General features: G+C 42.5%; 1 protein-coding gene across 1 annotated transcript in view; it reads left to right on the top strand.

The window, feature by feature from the left end:
• MPC1 (mitochondrial pyruvate carrier 1) overlaps window positions 1-4,124 on the top strand; it is a 104,410-nt gene extending 100,286 nt beyond the window's left edge. The window contains exon 5 of the mRNA XM_040429298.1: window positions 3,715-4,124. Within this exon, the coding sequence (XP_040285232.1) occupies window positions 3,715-3,748 (34 nt within the window). The 3' untranslated portion in view covers window positions 3,749-4,124. The remainder of the gene's footprint in view (window positions 1-3,714) is intronic.
• Window positions 4,125-18,602: the final 14,478 nt, after the last annotated feature.

Genomic DNA, 18,602 nt, shown 5'->3' with positions numbered 1-18,602 from the left:
TGACTAAAAATGGCGAATGCTCACCGCATAGGAGAATTTTTTTTAAAATTTTATAGTTTGGACTTTTCGGACGCAGCGCTATGTAATATGTTTATTTATTGTTTATATATTTTATATGTAAAATTGGGAAAGGGGGGATTTAAACTTAATATTTTAGGGTACTTTCACACTAGCTTTTTTCATTTCCGGCATAGAGTTCCATCACAGGGGCTCTATACCGGAAAAGATGTCTTCAGGTCAGTCTTTTTGACTGATCAGGCAAAACATAAAACCGCAGCATTCTACGGTTTTATCTCTGGCGAAAAAAACTGAAGATTTGCCTGAATGCCGGATTCGGCATTTTTCCCCATAGGAATGTATTAGTGCCGGATCCGGCATTCAAAATACCGGAATTCAGGATCCATCCTTCGGGTTGAACTGTGCGATTTTCACGCATGGTTGCTAGGATGAGTGTCTATTCACTGTATTACTTTCCCTTATAACAACATGGTTGTAAGGGAAAATAATGGCATTCTTTAATGCAGAATGCGTAGTAGAAGGTCAATATAATAAACATTATATACACCCCAATATAATAAACATTGGTGGCTCAGTGCGCCCCCCCAACACCCCAGTATAATAAACATTGGTGGCGCAGTGCGCCCCCCCCCAACACCCCAGTATAATAAACATTGGTGGCGCAGTGCGCCCCCCCAACATAATAAACATTGGTGGCGCAGTGCGCCCCCCCCTCCCTAGTATAATAAACATATAAACATTGGTGGCGCAGTGCGCCCCCTCCCACCCCCCCCCAACACCCCAGTATAATAAACATTGGTGGCGCAGTGCCAATGAGGGTTAAAAAAATAAATTAAAATTAACTCACCTCCTCCAATCGATCACGTAGCAGCCGGTCTCCTGTTCTTTCTTCCGGACCTGTCAAAGGACCTGTGGTGACATCACTGTGCTCATCACATGATACATCACCATGGTAATGGACCATGTGATTAGCTCAGTGACGTCACCACAGGTCCTGAAGAAAGAACAGGAGACCGGCAGCTACGCGATCAATTGGAGGAGGTGAATTAATTTTTATTAATTTTTTTCAACCCTCATTGGCACTTCCCACTGCGCCACCAATGTTTATTATACTGGGGGGGGGCGCACTCAATGTTTATTATACTGGGGGGGCCGCACTCAATGTTTATTATACTGGGGGGGCCGCACTCAATGTTTATTATACTGGGGGGGCCGCACTCAATGTTTATTATACTGGCGCCACCAATGAAGATAACTGTCCTGTTAATACAAATACAGGAGGCGGCTGCCGGAATCAAATAGTCGGCACCCGACCTCTATGACAGGGAGCTGCGATCAGCGGCAGTTAACCCCTCAGGTGCCGCTCCCTGTCATAGAGGTCGGGTGCCGGCTATTTTTATTCCGGCACCCGCCTCCTGTATTTGTATTAACAGGTCAGTTATCTTCATTGGTGGCGCAGTGGCCACAGCGCCTCCCCCTGTCCCTCTTCTTATTGGCCGCGGCGGCAGCAGCACAGGGGGGAGGGAGAGACTCTTCCACTGCGCTGCTGATAAGAACATGATAGTTCAGCTTCTGTGCCCGCCGCTGTATTCAGAGCTGCGGCGCGGCTCTAGTCGCAAATGGCGGCAAGACTAAAAAGTCTTGTCGCCATTTGTAAATTCTAAGTCGCATTGGCGACCATTTTGGTCGCCACCTGGAGCCCTGATGGTGTGATCCGACACTGATGTACCTTGACCTTTGAGTTACCTCTAATCTCTTTGGAAGTAGTTCTGGGCTCTTTGGTTACCATTTGTATTATCAGTGTCCTCGATTTGTTATCAATTTTCCTCTTGCGGCCACATCCAGCGAGGTTGGCTACAGTCCTGTAGACCTTAAACTTCTGAATAATATGTGCTACTGTAGTAAGAAGTTTGGAGACGGTCTTATAGCCTTTTACCTTTCCATGTTTGTCTATAATTTTCTTTCTAATTTTCTGAGACAATTTTCTCCCTCCTCTCTTTGGTCCATATTTAGTGTGGTACCCACCATGATAGCAAACAGCACAGTGACTACTTTTCACCCTCTTTCACATGAGCGTGATGGATTGGCTCCGGACGCGTTCAGTGAAACTCGCGCCATTTTGCAAGCAAGTTCAGTCAGTTTTGTCTGCGATTGCATTCAGTTTTTTCCACGCGTGTGCAATGTATTTTGATGCGTTTTTCACGCGTGTGAAAAAAACGGAAGGTTTACAAACAACATCTCTTAGCAGCCATCAGTGAAAAACGCACTGCACTTGCTTGTAACTGCAATTCGTTTTTCACTGAAGCCCCATTCACTTCTATGGGGCCAGGGCTGCGTGAAAAACGCTGAATATAGAACATGCTGCGTTTTTCACGCAGAACTGATGTGTAAAAAATAAAATAAAAAACGGGACAGGATTCAGTGCTAGTACACCTTAGTTTAACATGTCCGAATGGCCAAATTATTTTCAGTCTTTTCTAGGGGTACCATCATTTTGTTCAGGCCAATTTCATTAGTTTTTTAAAATTACTCTGTTGAATGACAATTCAAAAGCAATGCCTTTTTTTTCATTAGCATTTTCAGTAAATTGTTATCTATTATTACTTTTGTCAGGTTCAAGTTATTTCAGTGACCATTGTGGGTTTTTCTATCTGTAATGGAAAGGTACCAATAATTTAACCTGTCCACAGTCCCGCCATTCCCAGCCGGATTAGAAGTGGCCTATGCCATGACCACCGCTGACAGTCCCTGGCATCGGAGTGATTGGCTGCAGTGATCACGGGATCAAACCACTAATGGTCTGGTGGGAATGGGGCAATGGCGCAGGAACAGGGAGACTGCGATTAGGTGAATGGCTTTTGGTAGGTCGGGGGGTGCACACAATACAACCACTGAAACTTACAGCTCTTAGGCCAGACAAGAATTTGCATGAAGTAAAGTTAAAGGGGTTGTCTGGCAGATTGAAATGGTTTTAAAAAAAGGTTAAAAATTTGTATGAAATAAATCATGCTTATCTTACCGATTCCCTGCCACTTCCGTTTCCCTGACGGTCACTGTCTGAGCAGTTATTTTATATGATGAGGGACAAGGAAGTAGACATAGTCCTAAGGGACTGGGAACAGTTAAAGAGGACCTTTCACTAGAATAAAACATCTAAACTAACTATACAGACATGTAGAGCGGCACCCAGGGATCTCCCTGCACTTACTGTTATACCTGGGCGCCGCTCTGTTCTCCCGTTTATAGCCTCCGGTATTTTCATAGTTAGGCTCCACCCAGGGGAACCTGTCTGCGTCTCATTCTCCCATACTGTAGCGCTGGCCAATCGCAGCGCTCAGCTCATAGCCTGAGAGGCTTTTTTTTCTCTCAGGCTATGAGCTGAGCGCTACGATTGGCCAGCGCTACAGCATGGGAGAATGAGACGCCGACAGGTTCCCCTGGGTGGAGCCTAACTATGAATATACCGGAGCCTATACCGGGAGAACGGAGCGGCACCCAGGTATAACAGTAAGTGCAGGTAGATCCCTGGGCGCCGCTCTCCACGTCTGTATAGTTAGTTTAGATGTTTTATTCTAGTGAAAGGTCCTCTTTAAGATGTAAGTGACCACGTGTTGGTAATGAAAATGCGTATGATTTTACAACCAAAATCTTTTTATTTTGAAGACTGACTTGTACTTTTATGTTCTTTTATTCTAGCATGTCAAAGAAAGAAGTGAATAAACAAAAATGAATAAAGTTTCACCATCCTTGAATACCTGCCTGTAACCTAACTTTTGGACCTTGTCAACAGTTTATTTGCACTGTGCAATTTAGTTCTTAATACAGTACTCCTTCTCTACCACTACATCTCTAACATAAAGGGTTTTATTTATACTACTGTTTGGTCATTTATCATCATGTCCCACATACTGCTGTCTCTCAGGTTAACTCTAAAATCAAGTGAGCTAACGTTGGGAGAGAACAGATCGGTCCCGGAGTTTTAATTCACTGATATACAGAAATAAAGTGATCTTACTAATGAAGTTGCAGCCTTTATGAATAATTCAGGGTATTCATATCTCTTATGAATTTTTACGTGAACATGAATAAATGAAGGTAAATATTTCTATGAGAGTTTAATGTGATTTTGTTATGCTACTATTTCCGCCTCCTGTTAGGGCATTTTGTTCTGCATTTTCACAATGTAAGGGCTCTTTCACACCTGCGTTCTTTTCTTCCGGCATAGAGTTCCGTCGTCGGGGCTCTATGCCGGAAGAATCCTGATCAGGATTATCCCAATGCATTCTGAATGGAGTGAAATCCGTTCAGGATGTCTTCAGTTCCGGAACGGAACGTTTTTTGGCCGGAGAAAATACCGCAGCATGCTGCGCTTTTTGCTCCGGCCAGAAATCCTGAAGACTTGCCGCAAGGCCGGATCCGGAATTAATGCCCATTGAAAGGCATTGATCCGGATCCGGCCTTAAGCTAAACGTCGTCGTTTCGGCGCATTGCCGCATCCGACGTTTAGCTTTTTCTGAATGGTTACCATGGCTCCCAGGACACTAAAGTCCTGTTTGCCATGGTAAAGTGTAGTGGGGAGCGGGGGAGCAGTATACTTACCGTCCGTGCGGCTCCCCGGACTCTCCAGAGTGACGTCAGGGCGCCCCAAGCGCATGGATCACGTGATCGCATGGACACGTCATCCATTTGCATGGGGCGCTCTGACGTCATTCTGGAGCGCCCTGGAGCCGCACGGACTGTAAGTATACCACTCCCCGCTCCTACTATGGCAACCAGGACTTTAATAGCGTCCTGGGTGCCATAGTAACACTGAACGCATTTTGAAGACGGATCCGTCTTCAAATGCTTTCAGTACACTTGCGTTTTTCCGGATCCGGCGTGTAATTCCGGCAAGTGGAGTACACGCCGGATCCGGACAACGCAAGTGTGAAAGAGGCCTAACAAAATACATAGATATTGATGTCGCAACTTCTTCAAGACTAAAGGTGAAACAGGTAAATCACAGCTAACCTGCATGTACAGATGCTGTGTACTTTTGTACACTGTCTGCAAAAATATATTTTTAAATCTGAATGCAAAAATATTTTTAAAGCATTTAAAACAGGAGGGTACCTACTTGTGTCTGAATGACCTCCAGAGGATGCCACCCTAGGTCAAAAATAGTAATTTTCCCTTTCATTCTCTGTGACGACACATGAAATTGACCCACCTCCCTCCAGGTAGGGACAGGAAGCAGATAAATAGGATCCTCACCTCAGTGTATTCCTGTCCCTTCCCGACAGGGAGAGGTTGCAGCATTTGCTGTGTGTGCTAAGCCTGTATATAGTGATGGACGAACTTCAGCCGGGACAATTCGCGAACACAATCAAAAGTTTGCGAACCGCAAGTTCACGGCGGGCCCCATTCACTTTAATGGCAGGCGAACCTCAAAAACCTTCAGGTCATATTTTCAGCCACCAAATACTTAAAAGAAGTGCAAAAATCGTCCCACAACATGGACAGTGACATACCAGAAAGGGATCAATGGCAAAAATTCCCTACAAAAATATGTATTTTAATCAGGGGCAATTTTTATGCATCTTAAAGGGAAATTTTCAAAAATGTGCCCTGCTGGAGCCTAGCAAATTTTTATTTTAGGCCACGGGAGTACAGGCCCCAAAAATTAGGCATTCACCGGACAGAAAAGAACAATTGATAATGTGGCTGGAGGTACATTAGGCGGTCACCGTATAACAATTTTACTGTTGGCCAGTTAGATTACAGGCCCCAAAAATTATGCATTCAACGTACATGAATGATCAAGTGATTATGTGGCCGAAGGTATATTAGACTGTCAATGGATATCAATTTTACAGCAGGCCAGTGGACTACAGGACCCAAAAATTATTTATTCACGTACAGAAAATCACAATTGATAATTAGTGATGAGTGGCAGGGGTCATATTCGAATTCGCAATATTTTGCGAATATTTTGTAGAATATTCACAAATTCAAATATTCGTTATATTCTGTCGATTTTTCGAGTAAAAAAAAAAATCGTAAGGTAATGATGCAAAAACATGATTCCTCCCTGCTTCTTGCTTGTGGGCCAATGAGTCATAGCACTATATCGAATATATTAGTTTTTTCGAATATTCGTAATATTCTAAGACAAGAATATATAGCAATACAGCAAATATTCGAAAAAAAACTAGGTAGAGCCCACCGTGCCCAGTGACGTAATCAGAGCGCTGTTGCCCTCTGGAGCAGGAGTATCGTACAGGCGCAGGCAGTCGGCGATACTGCGCGGGATTTCGGAGGCCAAGAGAGGAGGAAGCAAGGACGGTGCAGTGAATAAATTAAATGACGTAGTGAAGGGGGCGGCGCTGTTCGGCAAGGATGTGGGAGTACATTTATTTATTTCTTAGGAGGCGTGCTGGGCTTGGAAGAAAGGCGGGCTGGGCACTGCAGGGGGGGGGGGCGTTACTGGGCACTGGAGCAGAGTAATAACTCCCCCTAGGGCACCTTGAGACTTCATTTCCATATCAGAAAAATCGCTTTTTCATCTGAATGAAAAGTTGAATAAAAGAAAGGACACATGCAGAAATGAAGGTACTTTATTGCACATTGCTATGTTAACGGTTTTATATGGTCAAAACAGGTGACAGATTCCCTTTAATAGTTGTAATTTTTTTCCAATCTGAACATCAGAGGAGAAAAAAAAATTACAACTATTAGACAAAGAAGATTATAGCACTATATTAGCTAAATTGCTCTATATTAGGTTTTTTTTCTGAATATTCGCTATATTGCTATATATTCTTGTTCTAGAATATTCAAAAAAACTAATATATTCGATATAGTGCTATATATTTGTTTGTTTTTTTTAGACTATTCATCATTTTTCCCATTTAACCCCTTAAGGACTCAGCCCTATTTCACCTTAAGGACTTGGCCATTTTTTGCAAATCTGACCAGTGTCACTTTAAGTGCTGATAACTTTAAAACGCTTTGACTTATCCCGGCCATTCTGAGATTGTTTTTTCGTCACATATTGTACTTCATGACACTGGTAAAATGAAGTAAAAAAAAAATCATTTTTATTTATAAAAAAAATACCAAATTTACCAAAAAATTTAAAAAAATTGCAAATTTCCAAGTTTCAATTTCTCTACTTTTATAATACATAGTAATACCTCCAAAAATAGTTATTACTTTATATTCCACATATGTCTACTTCATGTTTGGATCAATTTGGCAATGATATTTTATTTTTAGGGATGTTACAAGGCTTAGAAGTTTAGAAGAAAATCTTGAAATTTTTCAGAAATTTTCAAAAACCCACTTTTTAGGGACCAGTTCAAGTCTGAAGTCACTTTGTGAGGCTTACATAATAGAAACCACCCAAAAATGACCCCATTCTAGAAACTACACCCTAGAAAAGGGGCATAGATGCCCGTGATGAGAACATATTCCTGCTACTTTACAAATCATTAGTCAGACCACACATGGAGTACTGTGTACAGTTCTGGGCTCCAGTGAACAAGGCAGACATAGCAGAGCTGGAGAGGGTCCAGAGGAGGGCAACTAAAGTAATAACTGGAATGGGGCAACTACAGTACCCTGAAAGATTATCAAAATTAGGGTTATTCACGTTAGAAAAAAGACAACTGAGGGGAGATCTAATTACTATGTATAAATATATCAGGGGTCAGTACAGAGATCTATCCCATCATCTATTTATCCCCAGGACTGTGACTGTGACGAGGGGACATCCTCTGCGTTTGGAGGAAAGAAGGTTTGTACACACATAGAAGAGGATTCTTTACGGTAAGAGCAGTGAGACTATGGAACTCTCTGCCTGAGGAGGTGGTGATGGTGAGTACAATAAAGGAATTCAAGAGGGGCCTGGATGTATTTCTGGAGCGTAATAATATTACAGGCTATAGCTACTAGAGAGGGGTCGTTGATCCAGGGAGTTTTTTAGTCCCCTAAAGTGAGGAAAATTGGCTTCTACCTCACAGGGTTTTTTTGCCTTCCTCTGGATCAACTTGCAGGATAACAGGCCGAACTGGATGGACAAATGTCTTTTTTCGGCCTTATGCACTATGTATAGGTATTCAAAACAGATTTTTACAAACTTTGTTAACCCTTTAGGTGTTGCACAAGAGATATTGGCAAATGGAGATGAAATTTGAGAATTTAATTTTTTTGGCAAATTTTCCATTTTCTCCAGTAACAAAGTTGACAGCCAAACAAAACTCAATATTTATTGCCCCGATTCTGTAGTTTGCAGAAACACCCCATATGTGGCCATAAACTACTGTACGGGCACACAGTAGGGCGTAGAGGGAAAGGTGCGCCATATGGTTTTTGGAAGGCAGATTTTGCTGGACTGGTTTTTTTTGACACCATGTCCCATTTGAAGCCCCCTTGATGCACCCCTAGAGTAGAAACTCCATAAAAGTGACCCCATCTAAGAAACTACACCCTCAAGGTATTCAAAACTGATTTTACAAACTTTGTTAACCCTTTAGGTGTTGCACAAGATTTAATGGAAAATAGAGATACAATTTCAAAATTTCACTTTTTTGGCAGATTTTCCATTTTTATATATTTTTTTCCAGTTACAAAGCAAGGGTTAACAGCCAAACACGGCACACGGCAGGGTGCAGAAGGAAAGGAATGCCATATGGTTTTTGGAAGGCAGATTTTTGATGGACTGGCTTTTTGACACCATGTCCCATTTGAAGAGTAGAAACTCCAAAAAAGTGACCCCATTTTAGAAACTACGGGATAGGGTGGCAGTTTTGTTGGTACTAGTTTAGGGTACATATGATTTTTGGTTGCTCTATATTACACTTTTTGTGAGGCATGGTAACAAAGGTTAGATCATGTGGTATTTTTATAGAGCAGGTTGTCACGGATGCGGCGATACCTAATATGTATACAATTTTTTTTATTTATGTAAGTTTTGCACAATGATTTCATTTTTGAAACAAAAAAAATCATGTTTTAGAACCATAGTTTTTTCAGTTTTTGGGCGATTATCTTGGGTAGGGTATGATTTTTGCGGGATGAGATGACTGTTTGGTACTATTTTGGCGTACATGCGACTTTTGTGATCACTTTTATTACCTTTTTTGGGAAGTAAGGTGGGCAAAACTTCAATTTCCTCATAGTTTATTATATAGTGTATTTAATTTTTTTTATTTGTATTCAGTGATAAATGTGTTTTTTTTTATCTTGACTTTTTTCACTTTTTTTAAACATTTTTTTTTGACCCAGACCCACTTGGTTCTTGAAGATCCAGTGGGTCTGATGTCTGTATAATACAGTACAATACACTATATAGTGTATTGTACTGTATTTTACTTACACTTTGTCTGAACAGATCTATGCCTTTAGCACAGATCTGTTCAGCACCATGAACAGCAGGATGCCTGAGAAGGCATCCTGTTGCCATGGGAACCTTCCCCGCCTGCTCAGTTGTGGCCACGTTCGTCATATGGCTGTGCATCGGTAAGGTCTGGGAATTGATGGGAAAAATAATTTCTCTGACTTGAGTGGAGGGGCTGTGGTGGTGTCTTTGGGGGTGCACACCGCAAAGAGTGAGGAGGGTGCAGAAGTGGAATGCCGAGTGAGCCACTCAACTAACTCTGGTGCATCCTTCGAAGTAAACGCATGCGTCTTCTCCAACTTCCCACTTAGGGGTCGGACAGGTGCACCTGTCCGACCCCTACCACCCCTGCGGAATAGCCTACTGCTTCTTCCTCTGCCTGTCTTTTTCAAAATGACCCTGTGACAAAGTCTCTATAGAAGAGCAGTATATGTGGAAGCAGGTATATAGAACCCCTTAATCAGTTTTTTTTGGGGGGCAACTGGTATATCGCACCAGTTGCAATTAGTTGTTCCAATGTCGTTTGTCCCTCTGTATAGCTGCAGTATCTCAGCAGAACTGCACTCAAATGCTGCACTATACAGAAATTACAGTTGTGTTCAAAATAATAGTGTGCTTAAAGTGAATAAAGCTCAAAATCCTTCTAATAGCTTTTATTTCCATACACACAAATGAATTCTATTCCAAATCAAAACATGAAAAGAAATATGTCAAATTTGTGTTGTTCCTCTAAATAAAATTAAGAAAAGTGATTAGACTGTTCAAAAAAATAGCAGTTTGTATTCTTCTTTACAAACTCAAACATTCACTTTATAAACAGAAAAATGTTTGAAGAATTTGCTTTACTTTGAATCACTTAACTAATATTTAGTTGTATAACCACTGTTTCTGAGAACTGCTGTACATCTGTGTTGCATGGAGTCAACCAACTTCTGGCACCTGTGAACAGGTATTCCAGCCCAGGATGATTGGACTACATTCCACAGTTCTTCTCTATTTCTTGGTTTTGCCTCAGAAACTGCATTTTTTATGTCACTCCACAAGTTTTCTATTGGATTAAGATCCAGGGATTGGGCTGGCCACTCCATATCTGGAACCAAGATGTTGCACGTTTACTGGTGTGTTTGGGGTCGTTTCAAGGGCATTTCCTCTTCAGCATAAGGCAGCATGACCTCCAAGTATTCTGATCTATTTAAACTGATCCATTATTCCTGGTATGCGATAAATAGGCCCTACACCTTTGTATGAGAAACATCCCCATATCATGATGCTTGCGCCACCATGCTTCACTGTCTTCACAGTGTACTGTGGCTTGAATTCAGTGTTTGGGGGTCATCTGACAAACTGTCTCCGTCTACTAGACCCAAAAAGAACAATCTTACTTTCATCAGTCCACAAAATGTCTCTTTAGGTCAATGTGCTCTTTGGCAAATTGCAACCTCTTCAGCACATGTCTTTTTTTTCAACAGTGGGACTTTGCGGGGGGCTTCTTGCAGATAGCTTGGCTTCACATAGGCGTCTTCTAATTGTAACAGTACTCGCAGGTCACTTTAGACCTTCTTTGATCTTTCTGAAGCTAATTGTTGGCTGAGTCCTTGCCATTCGCTATTCTATCCATTCGAATGGTAGTTTTTTGCTTTCTTGGTTGCCATTTTAAAACATTTGCAATCATTTTAGCTGAGCAGCCTATCATTTTCTGCACTTCTTTGTATGTTTTCCCCTCTCCAATCAACTTGGTACAATTTTTTGCATAAATATTTTATGGGCACAAATGACAGTAAAATGTCAGGCAAGGGGCACTGTACAGTTATCAAATGTCAGATCTGAGGTTATACAGTGTAATCCTCTCAGATTACAATGTATAACCTCTTTTATGTGTGTTTGTCACTTTTTATGTTTGTTTATTTAAATTTTCCGCCCAGTTCCGCTCCCATGCGCAGCTGCTGCTCGCAGATAACAGAACCAGGAAGTCAAATGCCGGCCGGTGTTCTGCCAGATCTCTATACCTTGTGAAAAGTGTATACCGGAAGTGACGTGGCCGCACAGGAATCAGCTGGAGGAGTGTGTGCCTGGCGCTGCGCAAGCGCACATCCACTGGCTTAGGAAAGAATCGTTGCAGCGCCGCAATAGAAGTACTTCGTGCACCGAGCGTGCGCACTTAGGGGTATAGAGATTTTGCAGCGCAAAATGTTGCATCAGATCTCCCTACCCCTGAGTGTGCAGGCACGCACAAATCATCAGATCGACTCAGGATGAACTGCAACTGATTTGTGCGCGTGCACTCAGGGGTAGGGAGATCTGATGCAACATTGTGCGCTGCAAAATCTCTATACCCGTAAGTGCGCACGCGCGGTGCACAAAGTACTTCTATCTCGGCACTGCAACGATTCTTTCCTAAGCCAGTGGATGTGCGCTTGAGCACACCCTCCTCCAGCTGATTCCTGTGCGGCCGCATGACATCCGGTATAGACTTTCCGCAAGGTATGGAGATCTGGCAGAACACAAGCAGAGGACATCGCCGGCAGAAGGTGAACAGACTCTGCAATGTTACCCCGAGCGTGACTCAGGGTTACCGCTTCTGGCAGAGAAAATTAACCCTGAGTCATGCTCGGAAATACCGTCAGGGAGGTTAATCAAGGTACACTGTTCTTCCGAACAATGTCTGGAACGACCGATTTTCCTCAGAATTTCAGAGAGAAATGACCTGTAACCAGCATTTACAACATTTGCTGCCTTCCTTCGTTAAATAAGGGCAATAATTGCCACCTGTTTTTCAAAGAATGAATGACCTCACTCATTGAACTCCACACTGCTATTATTTTGAACATGCCCCTTTCAATAAGTGATTGAATTACAGAGATTCAGCAGCATGCATGTCATGACTGTTGGGTTTCTATTACTCTACTACACCTGCTAGTAAATTATTTGCCATGTAGAAATATCATTTCTACCAAAAACAGTGATCAGGTTAATGATGTCTGACTGCTATTATTTTGAACACAACTGTATATTCTAGTTATATCGCACCTCTGCCTCAATCAGTTTTTTTGGGGGGCAACTGGTATATCACACCAGTTGCAATTAGTTATTCCAATAGCGTTTGTCCCTCTGTATATCTGCGGTATCGCAGCAGAACCGCACACAATTGCTGCACAATACAAATGCACTATAATATACTTTCTATGTTAGAAAGTATATTAGAAGTATATTACACCCCTCAGTATGTCACACCTATACCATTCCTTAAAAGGACTTTTTGTGGCCCTGCTCCACACAGCAACCTCCCCATACACTGGCAAAAAAACAGAATGTAAAATGGCGGCCAGATCGTGTTTGTTTATAGGGTAGGGGGTGTGTCCATGTGCTGAAATGTCTCAATTGGCTGTCTACCACCTGATGGATGTGTCATGGGTCAAAGTTCTGCACAATGCAAAGAATATGGCGCCGGCAGACATCAACATATGTTCGCCTGTTCTGCAAAACGTACGTCTGGCGAACCGCAGGGCCATCTCTACCTGTATAGAACAAAGTAGGTCTGTCTGAAACACTGGAGAAAAAGCCTACCATGTCGTGGGTATCACAATATTTACTGCTTACCTCCATCTTATACCGGCCTTTTCTTGCATCAGGTGTGGCATGTGGTTTTTGCATGGTGACCGGACACAGTGGAGTTCCTCTGGTCTGAGCAGCAGCCGCTGTTCAGATATTCTTGGCTCCAGCATGCAACATCACAAGGGGGCCTGAGTGAGGTGTCTAGAGAGAGCGCCTACTTCCAGTGCAGGTCTCCAGCAGATGTAGGTAGTGATGTGCTGTTTGGTGCCAGATTCAAGGGGGAAGTTCGCCTTCTGATCTGAGGTCTAAAAGTTAGAAAGTATAAGTGGGGTCATTCTGTGTTTAGATATTGTTCTGCAAACATGTCAGAAGGAGACATCATGGAGACTGCCCAGTGTCCTGGAGCTGTAAGTGTCTGGGTAGTTTAGGTGGTATTACAGATAATATCTAATTGAACCACTATTGATCCTTACTTATGTTTATTTCCTCATTCTTTGTTTGAATGTCTATCCAGAGTGATGGAGAGATTTCTTTTAATGCCAAAACTTGCACCTAAAACCCACAAGTGTGTAACGTGTGCTGTGAAATTGATTGAGTTCTCCTGTAAAAGGCTATGCTCTAAATGTAAAAGGCTATGCTCTAAATGAGCCCACCACTACAGGCTATACCTTACAAGTGTACTGGACTAAATTGGGCCCCGTATTTCATGACTGTTATCAACAGTTTGGTGGGCTATTGAATAAGAACTGTATGCCACTATATCTGCTTAACATAATCGATCTCAGCATTATAATATCTGGACACTTGCTGAATATCATAGATTGTGGACAGCCTCATTGATTGTGGACAACATTATAGGATTGGAACCATCAGCCATTAGCCATCACGCGGTTCCACTGCGGTTTATTGTGACTGAGTGTGCATTATATTGATTTGTACATGAATCATATTTTATTTATGTTTTAGGGGTGTGTTCTTAAATATATCACTATATATAATCACTATACTGCCTGGTGTTTCCTCTTGAAGTGTGCCCCCCCATACCTGTTGTTTATACGTATGCTCTAAATGCGCCTCAAATATTTCTAACGGCATTGAGCCTTCTGTTAGAGAGAAAATGAAAGAGGTTGTTAGTCAGGAAATGAGATCTGCCATATCAGAGTTTTCTGAAGGGCCTGCTACGTCCTCTACTGTTTCCAAACATAGGGAGAGGAGGACGGAGTGTTCCTAATTTTCTGATCCGGATACTGAGTCAGATGAACTGAGTGATTCAGGCTCAGATTCGCAATATAAAAATATTTCTGTTTTCATCTGAGGATACTAAGAAAATGAAAACAGTCAGATCTACCATGTATTTTTTTGAAACTAAAGTTTCTGTTTAGGATGAGTTGTTTTGTGGACTGGAGCAAAGGAAAAGGCATGTTATTCCCAGTGCATAAAAACATCCATTCTATGATTTAAGCGTGAATCGAAGGTGCCTAATAAGTATGTTATTTATACCCATATAAGGTGTAGACCGCACTTTGAGAAGGAAAATGAGGAACTTTTAGTGTCGTGCCCTAAACCTGATCTTTCCCTAGCCAAGTTGTCTAAAGGGGTGAATGCCTCGCCATTTGAAGATATGGGTTCCTTAACCCCTTCACGCATTTTCACGTACATGTGGGAATGCGGCTTCTTGACGCATCCTCGCATGCATTTACGCGATGTGATCGGGCGGGTGCAGGAGCTGCACCGACCCAATCCGCAGCACGTGCCCGGCTGTTACTGATAGCCGGGCACCTGCTGCATCCGCTGACATCTCTGTATGCGGTGATGCCAGTGGATTAAATAAACATCAGAGACTGCCAGCTACGAAAGCCCAGGAGATCCAGCCTGAGGGCTGGGTCTCCTAGGCAACTGTCAGCGTCTTGTACTGAATTGAACGGTCAGCGTCTTACACAACAATACATAATTTATTGTACCGAATTGAAACTGGGATCAAACCCTGAAAAGGTGAAGTTCTACGGTGGAACAAATATAAAAAAGTGGAAAAAATAATTTTTTTTTATAATAAAAAAAAAATGTAGTTTCAAGTAAAAAAAAAAAAAAAAAGCTTCCTCGCCATAAAATTGTGTTTAAAATAAATAAATTGAAAACAACAGACATTTTAGGTATCGCCTCATCTACCACCTCAGGTGAACACTTTAAAAAAAAAACTGAGCAAAAAATGCAATTCTTTTGTCACCTTACATCACAAAATGCGTAATTCTAAGCGATCAAAAAGACATATCTACCCCAAAATAGTACCAATCAAACCATCATCTCTTTCCGCAAAAAATTACCAGTAGATCCTACCTAAGACTATCACCTAAAAAATAAATGGCTTTTAGAAAATGGAGACACAAAAACATTTATTTTTCTTCAAAAAATGCTTTTAATATGTAAAACTGAAATAAATAAAGACATAAGGTATCACCGCATCCATAATCACCTGCTTTATAAAACTATAACATGATCTATCCCCTCAGGTGAACGCCATAAAAAAATTAAAAAAAACTATGCCTTTTTCTTTTGTCAACTTCATCACAAAAAGTGTAAGTCCAAGCGATTAAAAAGTCATACACACCCCAAAATGGTACCAATCAAACTGTCATCTCTTCCTGCAAAAAATAAGTGCCTACCTAAGACAATCATCCAAAAAATATGGCTTTCAGAAAATGGAGACACAAAATTTATATTTTTTTTCCTTAAAAAATGCTTTTATAGTGTAAAACTGAAATAAATAAATAAATAAAAAACATATTTGGTATCGTCACATCCGTAACAACCATCTCTAAACACCATAAAAAAAAAAATAATAATCTGTACCAAAAATGCAATTGTTCCCCGGCGCCTCCACAACGGCACTCACAGGAGGGTGTCCCCGCCCCAGGACAGGAAACCACTCAGGAGCACATGATTTAAAATGGCCTCCTCCCCTTACCTATTTAGTCGTTGTTTCCTGTCCTCGGGATGCATAGGAGCCTCACCTGTAGTACCAGGAATGTACGTTTATTTCGCCCAGCCTTAATTCTTCCCCACAGAAGTGAGAGGGCTGGTGCAGGGAACGGGTACCCCGGAGATGCGCTGCCTCTCTTACCCATGCGTGCAGGCCTCCCTGGGCTTGCGATATTCCCAGGTAAGGTGAAATCGCATGGGATCATGACCCGTGACGTCACCAGGCGAGATTCTCCTTTGGCAACAGAATCTAGTGATGATGCAGTGGCTTCCTAGAGTGATGAGAGCACGAATGCAGGAACATTCAAATGTGATGAAGCCTGTTAAACAAGTGTGCGCTCACCGCCTGCAGTCATGCTTGCCTCCATGGATACTGATGTCGCAAGAAAGCCTGGCGATCCCGCAACCTCTGCCCTCAGCTCAGTAAGCCTCCTCCCGTGTGGGACTTATTTCTTTTATCCTATAGTGTGCTTATAATCTGCACAGCTCCTGGGGTATAATTGGTGGCAGTGAAATTCCACCCTGTTGAATGTGGTGGCCTTTTTAAATATTCATGGCCCTATTGTAGTTTTTTTTATTTAAATCTTAGGGCACTGAGACCATGGCACCTAAACCAGCTAGTGAAGATTGAGTGGGAAATAATATACACTCCGAAACGCGTTTGATTTTAAAGAGAAAAAAAGTTTGATGAAGTGCCCCAGCATTATACTCTGAGGAAATAAGTACAAAGTTGCGCAACTGAAACATTACAGAGGACTTTATCCAGGAAATCGTGCTCACCAGCTTGATTAACTACCAAAAGCAGCTGTCTACTAATCCATAGACCCCAGGAGCAAAAGCCGGCAAGTATAACAGGGTTAATACCGAAGATCTCGAGACAACTTACGAGACTCACTACGCAAGCAGCCGCAGCCACGCTGAACACAGGTGGGACGCCACACAGCGTGCGATACTACCCGCGGTCTGGAGACATCAAACTGTGAGTACCCTGTGATGCCGACACTACAACTGTAGAAATTAGGGGTTATTTGGAATTAGACGAACAACAAGCATATTAAATATCCCCATTTTAAACCAACTTTGGGGAGGACATGGAGTGATGCTAGTGTGAGCACGCACAGCACACAATCAATACACCATATTGCTTCTGGAGAGACAATTGAAATATACCCAACTCTGCTTCACCTTATAGGGTTGGAGTTCTTTTTCGCTTTTTTCCACATATATATGTGCGATTTGCTTGCGTCACTGCACATCATCATTTGATGACTCAATATATCTCCTTGTTTTAGTAATTTATTAGTATTTTATATTGTTTTATTGCTATTAACTGCTGCCAATATTTTATATTATAGCATTTTTATTATCCGTTGTTCAATAAATAGATTGTTAATCCAAGTGAAGCAAATATTCTGGTTGTGCCTATCTCCAATTGCAATACTTATCATCCATTGATAGGGGGGATCTATTGATAGTAGCACCCATACATCTTACCTATTGTGTAGAGCCACCCATTTCTAATACCCAGGGCTCGAGTCGAGGGGGAACGGCGTTCCTGCACTTTTTTCATGGCAGGAACGCCGTTCCCAAAGTTTCAGGGCAAAAGGACTAGGAAGGAAGCGGTGAATGCTTTGTACTCACCGCTTCCTGGTCCTCGGCTGTCGGCTCTGCAGGCTGCGCGGTGCGCACAGGAGTGAGTCGCTCTGTGACGTCACGCTGTGCGCAGCCTTCACAGCACAGCCGACAGCAGGAGAAGAGGAACGTCTGCGTCCAGGAGAGGTAAGTGTTTTTTTTTTTTTTTCAGATATTATGGGCAGTGGGCTGATGAGAGGCACTGGGGGGGGGGCTGATGAGAGGCACTGGGGGGGGGGGGCTGATGAGAGGCACTGGGGGGGGGGGCTGATGGAGAGGCACTGCGGGGGCTGATGGAGAGGCAAGGGGCTATTATCTGAGGTCTGATTGTTGGTCATTCATATTGAGATCTGATCTGAGGTCTTATTGGGGCTGTTAGCTGAGGTCTGATTAACATTGGGGGTCTGATTGGTGGTCTGACCTGAGGTGTAATGAAATATATTTTTTTCTTATTGTCCCCCTCTAAAACCTAGGTGCGTCTTATGGGCCGGTGCGTCTAATAGGGAAAAAAATACAGTACTTGCTTGCTCCAGCCCACCTCCCCTGCCCTTTGCGAACGCCGTGACATCACGCGGAGGCACTTGGGTGAGTTCCCACACTTTTTTTTCCCAGGACTTGACCCCTGCTAATACCCATTCATCACTAGTGAAGGTTCAGGTCGCAGAAGGTGCACCATCTGCAGGAAGTCCTTTTCCTCTAAATCTTAAAAAGCCTTATGTCAGAAGTGCACAGAAAAAGTGGTTACAGAGGAGTCGCTTTAATTCCTTGATTCCATGAGAGCTATGATTAAGGAGGAAGTTAATGCGGTAGTGGACTTAAGAATAGCGCCACAATCCCCATGTCCATTCACATCTCAAAGATCTCATACTTCTGATGTGGCATTTGATCTGAACGAGGGGAAGCTAGTGTCTGATACAGACTCTGCTTCCTCCGATAACTGCTCGGGTAGACCTTTGTTTCTCCCGGAAGAAACATACGGTCTTCTAAAAACCATTAGAGCCACCATGGATATTGAAAACGTGAAGGAAGCCCACTCCATTCAGGA

Source organism: Bufo bufo, chromosome 4 (assembly GCF_905171765.1).
Source record: "Bufo bufo chromosome 4, aBufBuf1.1, whole genome shotgun sequence".
Lineage (NCBI taxonomy): Eukaryota > Metazoa > Chordata > Amphibia > Anura > Bufonidae > Bufo > Bufo bufo.
Note: the sequence above shows the minus strand (reverse complement) of the source record. Positions and strands in the feature narration are given on the sequence as shown.